Source organism: Chelonia mydas, chromosome 4 (assembly GCF_015237465.2).
Source record: "Chelonia mydas isolate rCheMyd1 chromosome 4, rCheMyd1.pri.v2, whole genome shotgun sequence".
NCBI lineage: Eukaryota > Metazoa > Chordata > Testudines > Cheloniidae > Chelonia > Chelonia mydas.
Genome location: NC_057852.1, coordinates 66,530,647 through 66,549,802, shown reverse-complemented (window position 1 = coordinate 66,549,802; position 19,156 = coordinate 66,530,647). Strand labels below are relative to the sequence as shown.

The 19,156-nt window shown below is 40.6% G+C and overlaps 1 protein-coding gene across 5 annotated transcripts in view; it reads right to left on the bottom strand.

The window, feature by feature from the left end:
- TMA16 (translation machinery associated 16 homolog) overlaps positions 1 to 19,156 on the bottom strand; it is a 91,200-nt gene that overhangs the window by 12,426 nt on the left and 59,618 nt on the right. For 2 of the 5 annotated variants that reach the window (XM_043545932.1, XM_027833475.3), the window contains exons 6-7: positions 9,496 to 9,538; positions 681 to 5,458 (exon numbers count right to left, since the gene is read on the bottom strand). In XM_043545932.1, coding sequence (XP_043401867.1) covers positions 5,320 to 5,458; positions 9,496 to 9,538 — 182 coding nt within the window. In that variant the 3' untranslated portion in view covers positions 681 to 5,319. Of the gene's footprint in view, positions 1 to 680; positions 5,459 to 7,408; positions 7,506 to 9,495; positions 9,539 to 19,156 lie in introns of those variants that run through there. The other 3 variants (XM_043545933.1, XM_037897482.2, XR_006290703.1) reach the window with 2 other exon arrangements.

Genomic DNA, 19,156 nt, shown 5'->3' with positions numbered 1-19,156 from the left:
TAACATTACAATGTTTATAACCACTTTCTGCAAGTAACATTTCCACGGTATTTCCTATATTAAAGCAATCTAAGTTTAAACATAGAAAAACACTGGAGTAATTAGACAGAAGGCAAACTTTTCATGTGAATGGAGGTCACATTTAAAAGAGAATGTAGGTGCAACAGATCATCAAAGCATCCTTATAGCATTCGGAGAAGGAATAGGCTCTTCAATCCAGTAAACACACCAGCTGGCTGTAAAGCACAGTAATTGTCAGAAAGATTACTATAAAAATGACATCATGGGATTCCATATTCATTTTCTCTCAATAACATTCTCAACCTGGAAATTTAAAGTCAACATGAGTTTCTCTCTTCTATCATTACCATATAAAGATTCTGCAGTCAAAACTTACTCGACAAATTGATGATGTGCAAGACAGAATAAAATCCAGCTCATTTTTCTATACTGACACTTGATACCAATTTGCATTTGTCAGCATGAGTCAGATAGTCATCTTATCTATTCCCTATGTAAGATCTTGCCATTTTTATAGTAATTTTTCTGGCTACAATCAATATAAAAAACATTTTTCTCTTCATTAGCTGGAGACATTTCCGTTTCCCTGTGTAACCTACATAATAGTCTAAAAAGCTGAAGTCTACACGATAGCAAAAAGGAACACAGGATACATGAGATTACAATTAAAATTTTTATTTCTCTATCTAGTTTGGCTTTTATTTGAAAATGCATAACGTGAGCAGCAAGTATTACAAATTATTTCAAGACTGCTCAATTTTTGTCAATTTAGTTAACTTTACAGATTATACATTTGCTTTATATATTGCCTTTTGTTTTAATGGAACTGTTCATGGAAAAACTTAGCTAATCTAATATTCTCCATGACTCTAAATAGCATACATTTTTTAAAAAATGTTTACACAAATGTCAGTTTAACACAGTGCTATTAAGGACATCACATCTTTTACAATGACAAACTAGCCTTTCGAGTCCTTCCAGGAAGGATAAGGCTTATTGCCCCTTTTATTCATCCCATTAAAAGAAAATGCAGAAAAAAAAAGAACTTCTTGCAGTGATTCTATCACCAAAGTGAAACACAGAACTTGTCTATATTTGGAAGTTACACCAATTCAACTAAAATTGGGTTTAAAAAAAACAAACCAAAAAACCTCCACACCTGCTCTGTGGACACAGGTCAATTGGTGATTCAGATCAATGATATCAGTTCACGTTTTGTTTGGACGTTTACCAAGGCAAGCTAAGCAGATGAGACAGATTTAAATAGAGTTAAGAGCAATTATACATCACATTGCACCAGTTTAACTAAATCAGTTATCATCACATCTCTAGTTAAACCAATGCAGGGTGCGTAGAGCAGGCAATAAAACCTTTAGCAGGGACAAATGAGAATGCTCAGAGCTCAGCCTTAGGGAATGATGGGTTAACTGAGCAAAGATGTGAAAGACAGCCCTTGAGGGGACACCCCACCCCAGACTGTTCCTTCCCAGGTGCACCTTGCCTCCCCTTATCCCTCCCTGCTAGCTCAAGACTTCCTTGGGGAAAGGATTTTAGGGTCTCCCCAACCCTGCCTCAAAGCCAGCCCTACTCCCAACCCCTACCCCAAGTCCCTGGGAGGGAGTTGCACTCAGAGCCTGGAGTGGGGAGGAACTCACAGACCGGGCACCTATGTCCCAGTCACAATGGCAGTATAGGCTCTCCCCCCACCACTGCTCTCTACTGGATGGGATGCTGGGGGCTCATTTTACCACTGCCAGCCTTCGATGCTGCTGCCAGCCTCAGGGTCTAGCCTCTCCACAGCTGGCTCCACATGCCCTGGGATGGCACCATGAACAGCTCCCTCTCTTTGCTGGCTCACAGCTTCCTGTGGCACTGAGAGGCGCTCCCATGGGTTCCGCCAGGAGGGCCTGACAGGCTGAGTGGGACATGGGTGCCAGCCGTGCTCCCTCCAGAGCCCCTGCCTCCCTCACCTCACTACTCAGCCCTCCTCCTTGCTGATTCTAGGGTTCCTCCTGGTCCCCAGCGCTGAGAGGAGCTGCCACAGATTCCGGCTGATTAAGAGCCCAGGTGCCAGCTGCGCTCCCAGCCACATGAGATGCGCACTAGCTACCAGACTGCTGGATGGCCATGGATGCAGCTTACAAGTGAAAGGTCACTCAAACATCTTCCAGGCCTCTTTAATTTCTCCAGCTCACTTCTTTATAGCATTGTTTCATTTGAGTTTAAGAAACAGAGTGGTTAATTCTGTATTACTGGCTAATCCAGTTTAGTTCAAACCATAACACTGCATGTTCCTTCTGTCTGGCAAGAAGGGAGTTTTTTTGGTTTTGGTTAATTATAGAAACTTACTGTTATGCAATGTAGTTCACTGTCCAGGGCAGGAAATCCCTATCCAGACTACATACCAAAAAAAAAGCTGGTAAGTAACTGAATGAAATTTGCTAATAGGCTAGGAGGAACCTAACAGAACTAACACAGAATTGCAGGATGTATCCATCACTGGGAAAGAGAGGCACAACAGTTTGAAACTATGCCAGTTGTGCCCTCTACTTACTAACTTCTAGCGTGTTATCCAACATTGCCTCCCATTTCAGTCATAAGGAAAGGAGTGATACCTGTAATTAGGGAATCCTGACAGCAAGAGGTTTAGTTTTGAATTACATCTCCTAACAGCAGTAACAGAGGAGTCTGGTGAAGGCTGGTCCTCCCGCTGAGTCTCACACAGAGGGCAAATCAAACCCCACATCCTGGAGACATGCTTAACACTACAGATCCTTAAAACTTAGCCTTGAGCACAACAAGGAGGTTTTGGTCATAGAATCATAGACTATTAGGGTTGGAAGGGACCTCAGGAGGTCATCTAGTCCAACCCCCTGCTCAAAGCACGACCAATCCCCAACTAAATCATCCCAGCCAGGGCTTTGTCAGGCCTGACCTTAAAAACCTCTAAGGAAGGAGATTCCACCACCTCCCTAGGTAACCCATTCCAGTGCTTCACCACCCTCCTAGTGAAAAAGTTTTTCCTAATGTCCAACCTAAACCTCCCACACTGCAACTTGAGACCATTACTCCTTGTTCTGTCATCTGCTACCACCGAGAACAGTCTAGATCCATCCTCTTTGGAATCCCCCTTTCAGGTAGTTGAAAGCAGCTATCAAATCGCCCCTCATTCTTCTCTTCTGCAGCCTAATGGTCATACCATTGAACCCAAGAAAGCCTTTTTTATATATTAAATCAAGAACCCACTCAGCCCCAAATCACACATGATATCCACTAAGCCCAAGAGAAAAATGAATTCCGGATTCTATAAAGTAATCTTACCTTGAGTTTCTGCACCAACAAACCTATGCCCCTGAAAACATCCCACACAACTGTGACAGCGTGGCAGGTTTTTTTCTACAGATATTAGAATTGGCAATTTGGCTCAGTAGAACACAAAGCATTTACCATAGCTACACTTCATATCAGTCAGGTCCATGTACTTTATCCGCTGTCTGAGCTTACTTGCTAAAAAAGAGACACGCTTGGGCCTCACAGCACGTTCCATGAAAGTATCCAGAGTCCCCAGTCCCTTCCACAGGGATGGGAGGATGCAGCAAAATGAGATTGTCACGTCTTTTCCAATAGCCTTGAGCTCAATTGTTATGTATTTCCCTATGAGTGAGGGATGGGCTGAATACCTGATCCATATAAATTCCCTTAACCTGAAGATGTTAAACTGCCCACCTGAAAACTATTGCCTGTTTGGCAAGTCTCTGCCAGACCGAGCAGCATCCCTTAAGACTAAACCCTGGGGAAGCCCACCCACTTTATGAATCATTTGACAATGCCACAAGAGCATCCCCATGTAAATGTGCTAGCAATCGTACAAATACTATCACTTACCTCGTACATACCACTTTTCATCTGTCAATCTCGAAGTGCTTTACAAAGGAAATAAGCATCATCATCTTCATTTTACAAATAGGCAAACACAGGAAAGCGACTTACTAGGGTCACCCAGTAGGCCAGTGGTAGAGCTGGGAAGAGAACCCAGGTGTCCTGAACCTCAGTCCAGTATTCTATCCACTAAGCCACACCAAATAACCAACAGTGTCTCAGTTTAGCGATCAACTCAGTCTTTGTAATGAAGGCAATAAAATCTCTTCCATAAAAGGGTTAACTGGCTACCACTGGCATCAGAAAACAGTCAATCTGTGCACATAGCTTTTAGTGGCAGAAATACATTCTGCTCTACAGCCCTAGAGTAAAAGGCTTTTCTTGAGTTCATGCAGTTGTAGACCTAGGAACGCTTTTGATAATCAAGTTATGGATATCCCCTATCACTAAATGGGACACTATGCTTCTACTTTGGCATACATTTCTTAGTTACAGGCCAGGGCTTGTGCTCTTAAAGGAAGTGGGTAGAGAAGGAAATTATTTCTACTGTTCTCTCCTTGGCTTTTTCTAAAGTCTGACAAGGGCTTTTCTGAAAGATGGGTCCAAATTAGGCACAAAGGGAGGTAGAGGGATGCTTTACAGGAGGCTCCAAAAGCCTTCCTCCAATTTTTGACGCTCTTTTCAAGTGTGCTAACATGAGGCTGTATGAAAGCCTGCTTCTCTAAGCCATTACCCAAGCTTCAGCCAGCATCTGCAAATGCACAATTTGCTGAGGGCTGGTTGCTGGCTCAGTAAAGAAAATCTGGAGATGGTGGCTATGGGGATAGATTTAAGTCACCTATTTAGTACCATTTTATCTTAACTTAAAGGCCTCAGGTAATGGACCAAGTTATGGGTAAAGGCAGTCTGCTGTATAACAGTATCTTACCTACTTATCAAAATTAAATTATATTTATGTTCTCATTATCATCATCCAATGAATGGGCACTACCAAGAAAATCCCCCTCACCCCCCCCATCACATTTGCCAAAACAGGTGAGTCACAGATAGTGCACTGTCCCACAGCCATTAGGCTAGAGATAACTATTCCCCATCAACCCATATCCAGGGGCTTGCACCCTGAAGAGAAGCTAGGGTGGAAGAGGTAGGGGGGAAATGGAGATTTTCTGAAAGTTTTAGATTTTAAAGCCTTCATTTTTCTTTACGTAAGCACCACACTGAATCTAACATGCTGCTTGCTGAAATCTCACTCCACAAATTAAGGCCAGGGTGAAGCACAACCAACTAATCAAATATTCAAGCCATGTCTTCTCAAATATAATTGCAAATACCAGCTTTATTTCTGCTTCCAGTGATAGTTCAAATAGGTTCCTGGCAGTCCCTTTCAACTGTTTCATCTTTCGTATCAGCTGGTGCTCATTAGTCTGTGTCTTTTGCTGCATCTAATTCCTCTTCAGCTTCCCCATTTGCCACCTCCGTCCTACTGCAAACAGCATTTTTAGTAGACACTTTTCTCATTTTAATGTTTGGCAGTTTCTTCAGATCGCCATCCCATTCTCTTAAAGAAAAAAGATATAATGAAAAATAATTAATGTTTAAAATTCAGAACCCAGAAAAATTAACTAATGTTGGTTACTGAAAAGGGTTTTCAGTCAGGTCAGGTAGAAGTATAAGTCTGGAACCAGAAAGGATTTGCTGCGTTAGCCTTAGCCTCACATCAGTCCCAATGTGCTCTGTCCTCTGCAAACCTTTACTGGTTCATGTGTGCGCAAATGATACATCTTTCTTCCACTTGTTCCACACTCATGCTGAAATCTTGGGGGGGGGGCGGGGGGCGCTTGTCGCTGGGATAGTATATCAGCAGGGGAATCTAAAAAAGAACCCCATGCCAGCAACTATCCAACTGGGAAACAAGAAAGCAGCAGGGAGAAGGTGTATATGATTAGCAGGAGTGGGGTGCTGGGTTAAGATAAGCAGATGGGGATGTTCACGAGAAGTCAGTGCTTAAAGTGTTAACGAACCTAGTACTGACTGTATAGATTTAAGTTTGATAAAATGCATGCTGCTGTATACCGCACTAATTGCAGTGTTTACACATCTATACAGCATGGGGCTGCAACATGGTAAGATCTCAGCCAAGAAAGGTCTGGTCTGTATTTTGATAGGTTATCACGAAGGGTTCTGCAGGAAGTGATACTGGCCATTTATAGCAGTGACTATCTTCCCTGACAGTCAGTACTTGCCCAGTGCCCCAGCACGGCATATGGGGGGACGGTGATGCTGTCTTTTTGATGAGGCATAAATCAAGAAACTTTTTAAAAGAATAGCAGCGTTAACATTTTTACAGGGGAACTGGATTAAGTCAAGCAAATCTGTCCTACTAATTTACACTATCAATTTAAATCCCCCCTGCAGTTTCAATTTGATACAATGTTCTTCATTTCCTGTCCTGAACTTGTATACTGCTGCTGAGCACAACTAAAACCATTATGACTTTTCAACCCACATCTGGCTGCTTTCAGTGATGAATTAAGTGATTCATGTATCTATCTAGTTTGTAAAGTGCTTTAGAATTCTGTGAGATAAGAGACCCTGGAAAAATGTAAGTTAAATATTACTCATTCTACTCCTACTGTCAATTTCTATTTGTACCCTTCTGACTATGAACCAGTTGGTTTTAGATTTGACAGACTTAACTCCTTTTGTGCAAAGTAATAACTGCAGTTGGATCAACTTCCCCATTTGGGTGCTCAATGTGCAGAGCTAATATTCCACCTACTGGAAAACAGTAGTTCATTATGATCTATGAGAAATGTTAAAATGTTGTATGAGTGATTCCAAGGAGATACAATGCATGTGTAATTTAAATCCACATACTGAATCTATTACTTTCTAAAGGCTAGAGGCTGCATAAAGGAGGAAGGATTCATTTAATAATCACATCAGGCCCAGTGTTGAAATTATAGATGTTTGACTATACTAAAGGCACTTGGTGGATGATTTTTCTCAAGGGCAATAGCCATTTTTTCCCCATTTTTTTTTACATGGACAAATCTACTGTGGTTCTAACAAGGTAATAAAACACAAACCTTCTGTCAGAATGTTCATGGTACGATAAGTCACTCTATGCATTCCTGAACTCATGGCAGTTGGAGGTTTAGTCCCTTTAAATTTAACTCCTACCACATAGATGAAATCCTCCAAAGCCTTCTTTCTAATGGACAGAGCAGATTGAGCTGTGGTAATTAATCCACTGCACTGCCCAATTCTTAAGATTTCTTATAGTTATTCCTAGATAAATGTAGCTCGACTGTATAGTTTGCCTTCAGTCTGACTGGATTATTGTTGCGGTTTTGCATTGCCATGGGGAAATGCTAGTTTATTATGCTGAATTTTAAACAAACATTTAAAATGCTGAGCACCTGTAACTTGCTCTGAGTAAAGAGGACTTGAAGGTGCTCAGCAGCTCTGAAAATCCATCCTTAAGGATTTCATTTTACAAATGGACACAAGAATTACCATATCAGATTGGACCACTGGTCCATCTAATCCACCATCCTGTACGCAGTATCAGGTCCGAGAAACTCCGATTATAGAATAGCCTGCTGTGGAGAAAGAGGGATTTATGTGTGGTGTTTTTTGTTGTTTTTTTTTTATAAATATCGTATACCCATCAGACTGTCTGTAATATTCTCCTGCCTCAATGCACAGAGTTAAATAATTAGGATTGTTAAAGGAATCAAGCAGGAAAGGCAAAACAATGACACAGATAAGAATCCTCAAGGAAACAACAGAAAAATTATTTACTGGCTCCATCTAGGCTACGAAGAGTTTACTCTCCCCCAGACTAGGCCTAGTTTGAAAGGGGATCCTAAAAATCTTTAAAATGCTAGCTTTGGTAGGAAGGAGAGGCTGCCCAGGGAGTGTCAGTGAGAGCTAAGAGAGACACCGAAAGAGAGCATGCTACGAGCAGGACAGTCTGCTTCTCCCCAGAAATAGGGGTTAACTAGACTGAATGGAACTTGCAAATACTTGCAAAGGATTAAGGTGTAGGTATAGGAAAATAGGTATATAGGACTCTGTTGTTCTAACCCTTTGCTCAGCAAGCTCTGTACCTTAGGATGAAAGAATAAATAATGTTTTGAAGATGTTATTTCTGTCACTGCAAACTTATATTGTCACAAGCTCCAGAAGGGAAACTCTTACAGATGCCAAACCCAGTAGAGCCTGTCACATTAACACAGTTAGGAAACAGGCTAAGGCGCTGCAGCACAGAGATCCAGTCCCAGAACAGTTGAACTGTGTGCTTCCACCCAGAGTATGCTGTAGAAGCCAGGCCTGTCACCTAAGGGGTGCTCTGAAGAGGGACAAAACCAGTTTCACCTGTAACCATGACACCTGTCCATACAGAAAGTTTCTTCCCAGTCTCCATGACTTAGTGGCTGGCTCATGCTTTGAAATGTTATAACCCTCAAAAAATAAAAAAAAATTTTTTTTTTAAAAGTTGTCTCTCCTTTAATGTAACTGTCTGAGCCAGTTCTCATCCATATAAATGTCTAATCCCTTTAGAATGTCTTCTAAGTTGTTGGCAGGAATTATATTTTATGGCAGAGCATTCCGGGGCTATGCAAATCTTTGAAATCACATTGAAATCTTAGAGGGAAAAATCAACAACTGCATCTGGTGTACACATGTACTACTGCTGATTTTACTATATCTAGTTTGTATGATGCACCCATATATCAGAAGATAAAACTGTGCCCTAACTCATATTGGTTACTTAAGAGATATCTAAACAATACAATGCTGAAACTACTGCAGGGTACATGAGATGCAGATAACTACTATTTATCCTTTTTGGGGGGAAGGGAGAAGAGTGTATGTGGCAGGTAGAAGTGGTGCTCGGATATCTTCCCATTTACCATTAAACTTTGTGCCTTGAGCCTATATATTGGCCTGCCCTCCTGGTTAAGAACTGGATGTTGGTCTCTCTGCAGCCAGAAGTGTCTCCCAAAATGACATTCAAGGTATGTTTTCTTCTTCAGGAAAGGAAGAACGCTAACTCTATAGTGCACCCTACTGAGCCGTTGCTGATGCATGGAGAAAAGAATCAAGCTCAGCACCATAACTCTGATCCCCTGAATCTCTCAACAGAGCATGGTCGAAGTTATTTGCTATATGAATTGCTAAAATATAGGCAGAGAATTTCCCATCTTAAAAGTTTGTTCGAAAATATCCAAAAAAAGTAGTCACTGAAGTTATATGAACTCAATCCTAACAGTCTCAGCATTTTAAACCTTACAATATTTCAATAATTGATTGTTACTAGCTAGTAAGTTACAATTTTTAGGCTGCAGTAGCTAAGAAAAAAAGTAGAACAGCAAAATATTGAGTACACTAATAATATGCCATCAGTTTCCCTTCAAACAAGAGAACACTGTCCTCCACCAACCGCTTTTTGTAGAATGCTGGGGTGGTTTGCTTTTTTATCCAAAAACAAAAAAAAATTGAGGAGACATGCCGTACCATTTCTAGAGATGTCCAGTCGGGCACATACAGACCACAAATAATTAAATACAACAAAAAGAAACTCACCTGAAAATTTTAAGATGTTTGCCATTCACAATGTCAGGAATGTCTAAAGGGAACAAAATTAAATACAGTTAGATTACCAGCTATAAAATATCCATAGCAATTCTCATTTCAGAGCAAACATTAAACTAGGACTTCAAAGACATATCAGGTATATGGTAGGTGAAGGACTGAACCCACAAGGTGGATACAGATCATACTGAGAATAGCGAGGTCCAATGGTAATAATCTAGCAGGAACTCTACCTTTTCTCCCACAACTGCCAGGAAGGGGGAGGGTGCTGGGATTTCTAAAAGGTGCTGTTCCTGAGCCCATTTTACCAGGGTAGGGGGAGACGCTCCCAAGGTACTTTATCAACTTTTTAGCTGCCTCTAGTTGCTGAAAAGAAGCTACATTTTGTCTAAATGTTTGTGTTAAAACCGGCAAAAGATTTAGGCCCTTAAAAGGAAGCTGCAAATGCCAACAGTGAGATTAGCAACATAATTACGTTGTTTGTATTACAATTATACCCTAGAGTCCCCATTGTGCTATACATATACACACACACACGAGTAAGAGACAAGCCCTACTCCCGAGAACTTACAGTTTAAACAGACAAACCAGTTAAACTATGGAAGAAGAGTCCCATTTCAAAACTGATTTAGGCACTTAGGCTCCTAAATTTCTGAATTTGGTCTGAAGATAGGACTTGGACACTTTTGAAATTTTACTTGAAGTGACTTTGAATCATAGAAGTGTAGAACTGGAAGGGACCTCAAGAGGTCATCTAGTCCAGCCCCTGCACTCATGGCAGGACTAAATATTACCTAGCCCATCCCTGATAGTGTTTGTCAAACCTGCTCTTAAAAATCCACAATGATGGAGATTCCACAATTTCCCTAGGCAATTTATTCCAGTGTTTAACCACCCTGATAGTTAGGAAGTTTTTCCAAATGTCCAAACTACACCACCCTTGCTGAAATTTAAACCCACTGCTTCTTAACCTCTGAGGATAGGACAAGGAGAACAATTTTTCTCCCTCCTCCTTACAACAACCTTTTATGTACTTGAAAACTATTATGTCCCCTCTCAGTCTTCTCTTCTCCAGACTAAACAAACCCATTTTTTTTCAATCTTCCCTCATAGATCATGTTTTCTAGACTTTTAATAATTTTTGTTGCTTTTCTCTGGACTTCCTCTAATTTGTCCACATCTTTCCTAAAATGTGGCGCCCAGAACTAGACACAATACTACAGCAGAGGCCTAATCAGCACGGAGTAGAGCGGAAGAATTACTTCTCGTGTCTTATTTAACATTCCTGCTAATACAGCCCAGAATGATGTTTGCTTTTCTTGCAACAGTGTTACACTCTTCACTCATATTTAGCTTGTGATTCACTATGACCCCCAGATCCCTTTCCGCAGTACTCCTTCCTAGAGAGTCATTTTCCATTTTGTACGTGTACAGCTGATTGTTCCTTCCTAATTGGAGTACTTTGCATTTGTCCTTACTGAATTTCATCCTATTTACTTCAGACCATTTCTCCAGTTTGTCCAAATCATTCTGAATTTTAATCCTCCCCTCTTAGCTAGGTATCATCCACAAACTTTGAGTGTACGCCCTATGCCATTATCTAAATCACTGATGAAGATATTGAACGGAACCGGACCTAGAACTGATCCCTGCAGGACCCCAGTTGATTATTCCCTTCCAGCTTGACTGTGAACAACTGATAACTACTGTGACAGGGTCAGCCAGATGGCTACAGGAGCGTGACAGAAGGCAGATATATTAGCCCTAGGTTAAGCAGGTCCCTTTCCCTGGGTAAGGTAACAGGGTAGTTCCAGAATAATCAGGAACTTGCTGAAACCAATTAAGGCAGACAGGCTAATTAGGACAACTGGAGCCAATTAAGAAGCTGCTAGAATCAATTAAGACAGGCAGGCTAATCAGGGCACCTGGTTTAAAAAGGACCTCACTTCAGTCAGTAGGGAGTGTGCAAGGAGCTGAGAGTGAGAGGGTGTGCTGCTGGAGGACTGAGGAGTATGAACGCTATCTAGCATCAGGAGGAAAGTCCTGTGGTGAGGATACAGAAGGTGTTGGGAGGAGGCCATGGGGAAGTAGCCCAGGGAGTTGTAGCTATCACACAGGGGTTACATGAAACACTGTAGACAGCTGTGATCCACAGGTCCCTGGGCTAGAACCCGGAGTAGAGGGTGGGCCCAGGTTCCCCCCATCCCCCCAATGTCCTGTTGGATACAGGAGGAGTAGACCTGAACTGTGGGTCCCATCAGAGAAGAAGGTCCCTGGCCTGTTCTCCAACCCACTAGATGGACCAGGGGTTTGTTCTCCTTCTTTTTCCCCAGGCTGGCCAGTGATGAGGTTAGCTGAGTGAACGGCAGGTTTGAGCCACTAGCAAAAGTGACCAAGCTGAGGGCTGCCGTGAATCTCTGAGGCGAGCAAATCTGCCAATAAGCGCAAGACCCACCAAGGCAGAGGAGGAACTTTGTCACACTACTTTCTGGGAATGGTTTTCCAAACAGTTATGCAACCACCTTATAGTAGCTCCATCTAAATTGTATTTCCCTAGTTTATGAGAAGATGATGCATGTCAGTGTCAAAAGCTTTACTAAAGTCAAGATATACCATGTCTACCACTTTCCCCCTATCCACAAGGCTTGGTTCTCTGTCAAAGAAAGCTATTAGGTTGGTTTGACATGATTTATTCTTTAAATCCATGCTGACTTTTACTTATCTCCTTATTATCTTCTAGGTGTCTGCAAACTGATTGCTTCATTATCATTCTTGGTAATGAAGTTAAGCTGACTGGTCTAATTCCCTAGGGTGTTCTTATTCCCCTTTCTATAGACGGGCAAACACAGTGACCTTTTTCAGTCCTCTGGAATCTCTCCCATCTTCCATGACTTTTTGAAGATAATCGCTAATGGCTCAGAGATCTCCTCAGTCAGCTACTTGAGTATTCTACGATGTATTTCATCAGACCCTGGTGAATTGAAGACATCTAACTTGCTTAAAGAAAAGGAGGACTTGTGGCACCTTAGAGACTAACAGTCTCTAAGATGCCACAAGTCCTCCTTTCTTTTGGCAGATACAGACTAACACGGCTGCTACTCTGTAACTTGTTTAAGGAATTTTTAACTTTTTCTTTCCCTATTTTAGCCTCTGATCCTACCTCATTTTTACTGGCATTCATTGAGTTGGATGTCCAGTTGCTACCAACCTTTTTGGTGAAAACTGAAAGAAAGTCATTTAGCACTTTTTCTGTTATTGTCCCCCTCCCTCCCCCCCCCCCCCCTTGAGTAACAGGCCTCCCTTGTCTTTGGTCTTCCTCTTGCTTCTTATTTATTTATAGCATATTATCTTGTTACCCTTTATGTCTCTAGCTAGTTTAATCTCATTTTGTGCCTTGCCTTTTCTAATTTTGTCCCTACATACTTGCGTTATTTGTTTATATTCATCCTTTCCAATTTGACCTAGTTTCCACTTTTTGTAGGACTTATTGAAGATTTCCTGGTTAAGCCAGGGTGGTCTCTTGCCGTACTTCCTATCTTTCCTACGTAATGGGCTAGATACTTGTGCAAGGTCAAATGGATCAGTTCCTGAACTGGGAATCAAACCTGGCTTTCCAGTTCAAATCAATTTTAAACACAGTTCTAAGAATGTAAAGATCAATAAAACATTACGAAAAAATGGACATGTATAAGATTGTATCGTCATGGAGGGGTATAATCATATCTTGCTGTTTGTCATTTGGATATCCAGGGGTTTAATCTCTCTGGCTATGGAACACACCATTTCTGCCACTCAAGCCATTCAACAGTCTTGGCCCCTATCAACATCTGAATTGCCTGGAAAACTTGAGGTAATGCCTGCTTGAGTGACAGGGCACCTCCACATCACTATCAATGTATCGGTTTACAGAGTAGTTGAAGTTAATTATATATTAACTGTTAATTATATATCATTATTATAAACAGAACTTTTGGTACTATAACTGTCATTTTGCAATTATTGAAATTTCTATTTTTAAAAAATGCAGTTGTGTAATTTGTAATTTCAATGTTATGCTTACACAGTACGTTGATATTTGTCCTCTTTCTACTTAAGTGATTTTACCTCTTGCTTAATCATAATAAATAGCAATAGCTTTTAATAACAAAAGCCCTTCATAAATAGGAAATAAATGGGATGTAGTATACATTCATTATCCAACCTTTACTGGTTTAACAGGATGCAGAATATAGAATACAAGCTTCTTGTATGTAGATGTATAGGAGAGATGCTTTTTCTAGTTTCCAGTTGAAATTACATGACCAAATTCTGAACTTTCTTGTATCCCTATGCATTCCTACTGGCATCAAGGTAGTTGCCCACGGTACAAATCAGTGCACAATTTGGCCAAGAACCTTTAGGCTGCTTTATGTGACACACAGCCATTCCCTGTTTCTTGGCCATTTCTAAAATCTTACAGGTGACCTATTTCTCAAGCCATCAGTAATTGTGAACACTTTAAAGAGATTCTAATGCTCAGATGCTTTGAAGTTTTAGCACAGCTTGAAATGCCTTATTACTATCTAGAAACAACTATATAGATTTAAGGAGCAGAAAAGTGTCTCAACAAGGAATAATGCTATCTCTGTAGCATTAAATCTAAATTACTGCCTCATGTCATATAAATGTCACATTTCAGATGGCTCCCATGCAGTCTCTGATTGACCCTGAACACATAGTGAAAGTTAGACGGACAAAGAATAGCTTCTATCAATTTTCTTCAGTCTCAAGGTAATAAGCCAGATAATACTATCAATACAGAATTACGTATCACATTTCTCCATGATAAAATATAGCATGTTACTTGCCTTGAGAAGTACTGGGCATTATCTCAACTGCTCTACCTATCTTGACTACTGTAACAGGGATATCTACACTACTCTACACAATCCCAAACCCTTGATTTTGGGTCCTGTATCCTAGGGAATAGCTTCAATGAGAGAGGAGTCCCTAAGGGAGTACTGACCCAAGACTTGTAAATCTGACAAATACCCTTGGCTTGTAAGAGAGTCATGAACAACTGGTGCTACTCTCGACTGAAAAGACAACATCTCATTCAGAGGAGGACTCTTCCTTTCCTTCTTCAAATATACAATAGTTTGACCAACACTGAAGAAACCCACCCTGGACACATCAGTTCTACCCAACTACTGCCCAATGTCAAACTTCCCATTCCTGAACAAGATCAAAGAGAAGCTAGCCAAAGGCCAACTACAAGATCATCTAATTGAAGCTAAAATTCTAGACATGTCCATCTGGATTTAGGCCAGAATATGGAACTGAAACCACTTTAGTGGCACTCAGGAATGATCTCCTCCTGTCAATGGATAAAGGACAGACCCATTCTGATCCTGCTGGAGCTCGCTACAGCATTCAACATTGCTGACCATGAGATAGTGTCGTCTCACCAGGGAGAGGGAGTAGGGGTCCAGGGTAACGCACTAAAATGGTCTGAGTCCTTCCTGGAGGGACACAACCAAGGAGTAGTGGTAGAGGAGCAATTTCCCATCACTAGACCCCTCACTTGTGGAGTCCCGCAAGGACCAATTTTCTTCCCAGTCCTTTTCAACATCTACATTTTCACCCTGCCATCTCTAACATAATACATAAAAACACGTATATTTAAAAAAAACAAATCTAAAACCTTACCAAAACAAGGCACTGCACCTTATTCTGAGGAGAGGATGAGAGAACACACACTACATGACAGATGAGTCGTCACTTCATTTAATGTATTACTGGAAGGGGCTCACATAAGCACAGTATAAGAATGTTTATAGAACAGAATGATTGCCTCTGCTGCTGCTCCTAGCTTAACTGGACAGTAGCAAAGTGAAACTTACTCAACTCTAGTCCGTTTTTCTGCTGCTCACAGGCTTCTGAATAGCACCAGTGAAGACTCAAGATTCTGGTTAGTTTTCACTCTTTAGCTACTTGGCAGAACTCTGAGCAGCAGAAGAGGCACAACTGTCTGAAGACTTAAGGTGACATCTCTGCATCAGTTTACATTTGATTCATATTTAGAAGATTTTCTTCACGTAAGTGCTAAATTGGTTCTGGAGGGGGCTTTTGGTTTTGTTTTTTAAATGAGACTTTAGCTTCTTTAGAAGTAGACTGCACTGGCATGGGAAAGCTTCCAACTTGTCACAGGAGAGTATATAATCCAAGCTTTTCTGGCTTATCAACATCAGTTGAAGATAAGTTTTGCCTTTTCCTGTATGTTTCATGGCTAACTCAAGTGCTTTACTCACATGTTGTGCAACAACTGTTGTAATAATTGTCCCTGCAGATTTATCCTAATTGTGAACTCAACTGTAAAAAGTGAGTGGAAGTGTATATAGTGTCATAACCTATAATAAAAAGGTGCAAAAGGGAAACAAAAAGATTAAACTAGTCCAAATAAAAACTCCTGCTGATATCACTCAAGGACTGTAATTAAGATCATGCTGCTAAAGAAGTGTGAGTCCCAAAATCAACAGACCAAAATTGTTGTGAGAGTCCCAAAATCAACAGACCAAAATGGGTGTGTCAAAAATTAGGCCCAATATTGCTGGACCAAATAATTAGAGGACTGGCTATTCCACTCATCACTCCCTAACAGAGATTAAAGATGGGTAAGGGGAAGTGTGGAGTTTCACCATCATGGCTGCTACTCCTACCATCTTCTGGGACCTCAGGAGCCACTGTGACATTGTTGGGCTTTTGTCCGCCTAATCCTGAGAGATGTTCTGACCAGTCAGGGCCAAGAGAGGGACCCAGATGACATCAACACCTTCACTGGCTCCAGCTACATCCCGAACACCATCTAGGATATGAGACTGTCACACACACACCCTGTGTATCCTTTTCCTGCCCCACCTTATTCCTTCTCTTTCCTATCCCTCTCTTTTTTCCTTCTGTTTAATAAAAGTCAGGCTTAGCCAGCCAGGACTATATATTTTGCAACACTGCTGTAAGCCTGTGACCAGAGAGAATGATGAAAGCAATTTCCTAAACTGCCTGAGGCTGGTACAAGTTTACCAGGTCTCAGAGTGACTAATCAGACCACGTGCCATGCTGTTGTTTCTCCAGCAGTGAAGATGCTAGCGGAGACAACACAGACAGGCACCATTTTCTATTTTTCTTTTCCTGTTCTTTTTCATCCCTTCTTGTGTGCAACTGTCTCGTTTTGTCTTCTAGGAAACGAGATTACTCTTTAACAACAGCTTCAGCTCATCTAAGCTAACTTTTTCTCTTCTCAAAAAAGGAGAGTTACCATCCAAAAGACTGTCAAAATAGGCAAGGTTTCCTTCTAAAAACTCTCTCCAGGGAAAGGGAACAAGAAATGTTGTTAAAATGAAAGCCTTACTTAATGCTTCATTTTTCAAATGCTTTAACTGTTTTTCCTTCATTTTCTGCATCTTTAATAAAAGATTTAAAAGATTTTTAATGGTGTTTGCCATGAGACTAAGCAGGCTAAGGTACCTGTGTACCAAACACTTAAACCTTGTTTAACTCTGTTTAATGTTTGAGGGTCATGTTAACACTTTTGACTCTCTGGGCCCAAATTTTTCATCCATCTCACAGAAGATACTTTGTGCTATGTATTTATAACAATTGGGGGGGAAATAGAGAAATGAATCATTTTCTTTTCTGGAAGAAATTCATAGCTAAAAAAAATCCCACATGTAGGAACCTACCTACTGTAGTACTGAGCATAGCTTCTGAGTAGCAAAATAGCACTAACAATGCAGTGAGTGGCTATAACCCTACAAAATTAATAGTGTAAAGTAATTAAATTATATTTGTACAGTTCTTTAAAGATCTAAAACAATAAAATTATTTTTGTACTATGTCAGATTAGTAGTTCAGGTAAATTGTGCAGCTATGCCATGATAATTTAGAGGGTCCCAATTCAGTAGTTTCCACACAAAATGTGTCTTAAATTTAAAGTATCATAATGTGACAGTGTAAGTATTCTCTGGAACCTAGAATTTTATTTATTCTATTACTCTGTCATTGAGAAGTGAAAATAGCCACTGCTGCTTTATTCTTGGGGCTGTGATTTTGCCACCAGTCCGCACAGAGTCCTTGAGGAATTAAAATTCACCTACCAGCCGCTGGTCTGGGGTGCCTTTTTCACTCCTTTTAAAATTATCACAGAATTGTCTCCAAGTTCCTACTCTCCGTTAGCTTCCCTGACAAATCGGGATTTAGTACCACAGCTCATAAGGCTCTCACTGGTTTGTTCAACTGCTTTCCAAACACTACCATCCCCACATACCCTTTGACATGCTTAGATTTGGGTTGTTGGGTTTCGGTTGTTTGGCTTTAAAAACCTAAAGACTGCAACAGCTATGACAAAAGTCCATGATTCAAAACACTGAACCTTTAGTATTTGCAGCCATCTGTAAAGAGGCAAAATTCAATAAACAAAACCCATTCCGAGAGCTTGCTCTATCAATTATGTTTAAAGACAACATAACAAACCAGACTGAAGTGGACTCAAGTGCTATAATACATAGAGGTGGCTAGGGGATGAGGAACCCCAATACTGGCCAAATAAAGAAATAGGCAGGGAAAGAAATTTGACTCTAAGATAGAAACACGAACAACAAAAGGCAATATGCCTTAGCATTTGTAATGAGAAAAAAAGGGCAGTGAACAGCACCAATAATTTCTTCTCCGGTGCAGGGATTTTTATATTCTAAGCACCAAACATGACAAATTGGGGCTTTTTCCGCTTCATTCTATCAGTTTTATTCCTATTCTTTATGGAAACAGAATTTGAGAGAGATTAAATAAATACGTCTCTATAGAAGTTGTTCTAAAATCTATAGGAGATTTAATAGAAAGTGAGAAACTTTCTAAAGGCTCTTTGAACCATCTATAACAGGGTATAATTTTCTTTTATTCTAATGGAATGGTTCAAAAACCTCTGGAAGTTTATTTTCTATTAAACTCTACAGGACTGTTCCATAAGGGACATGAGAAATTTCTGCTTCGGTGAAGTCAATGAAAGCCATGAGTATGCACTTAAGGGCAAGATTTGGCCCTGAATTGCTAGTTATGGAAACATGAACAGCAGTTTTAATAAATTAAAACATGTATCATGTTCAATTAATACCCTCCACCGAGTGATGTCTCAGCAGCAGTAGCAGAGTTTTCAAAGTGTGTATAACCAGGTCAACCATACAATACGACCAACTGAACGAGCCCACACACAAATATTTCATGAGGCAAATTTTCAAAAGTGACTAGTTCACATTTAGGTACCTACTCTAAGTACTATGGGAGCTGCTAAACACTGAGTACTTTGAAAATCTGTTCCTTACCCCTAACCCCAACTGAGGGTGCTCAGCACTTTTCATATACTGGTACGTTGTGTAAGAAACCACCACAATGAACAGGTCAGAATTAGGATTGTGTACTTCACTGTGATTTTCAGGTTTTATGTAGGAAACAAGGGTAATAGTATGTTGAATTGAAAGTGATTTGTATCAGAGTATTAGCATGTCAGTGGGGTAGAGCGTTGCAGTGGTACTAAATTAATGCTTGCAGATTGGCATTTTGTTATGTGTGTTGGCTTAATTTATTATTTCCTTGCCTTGTAGAGACCTAAGAAAATTAAATC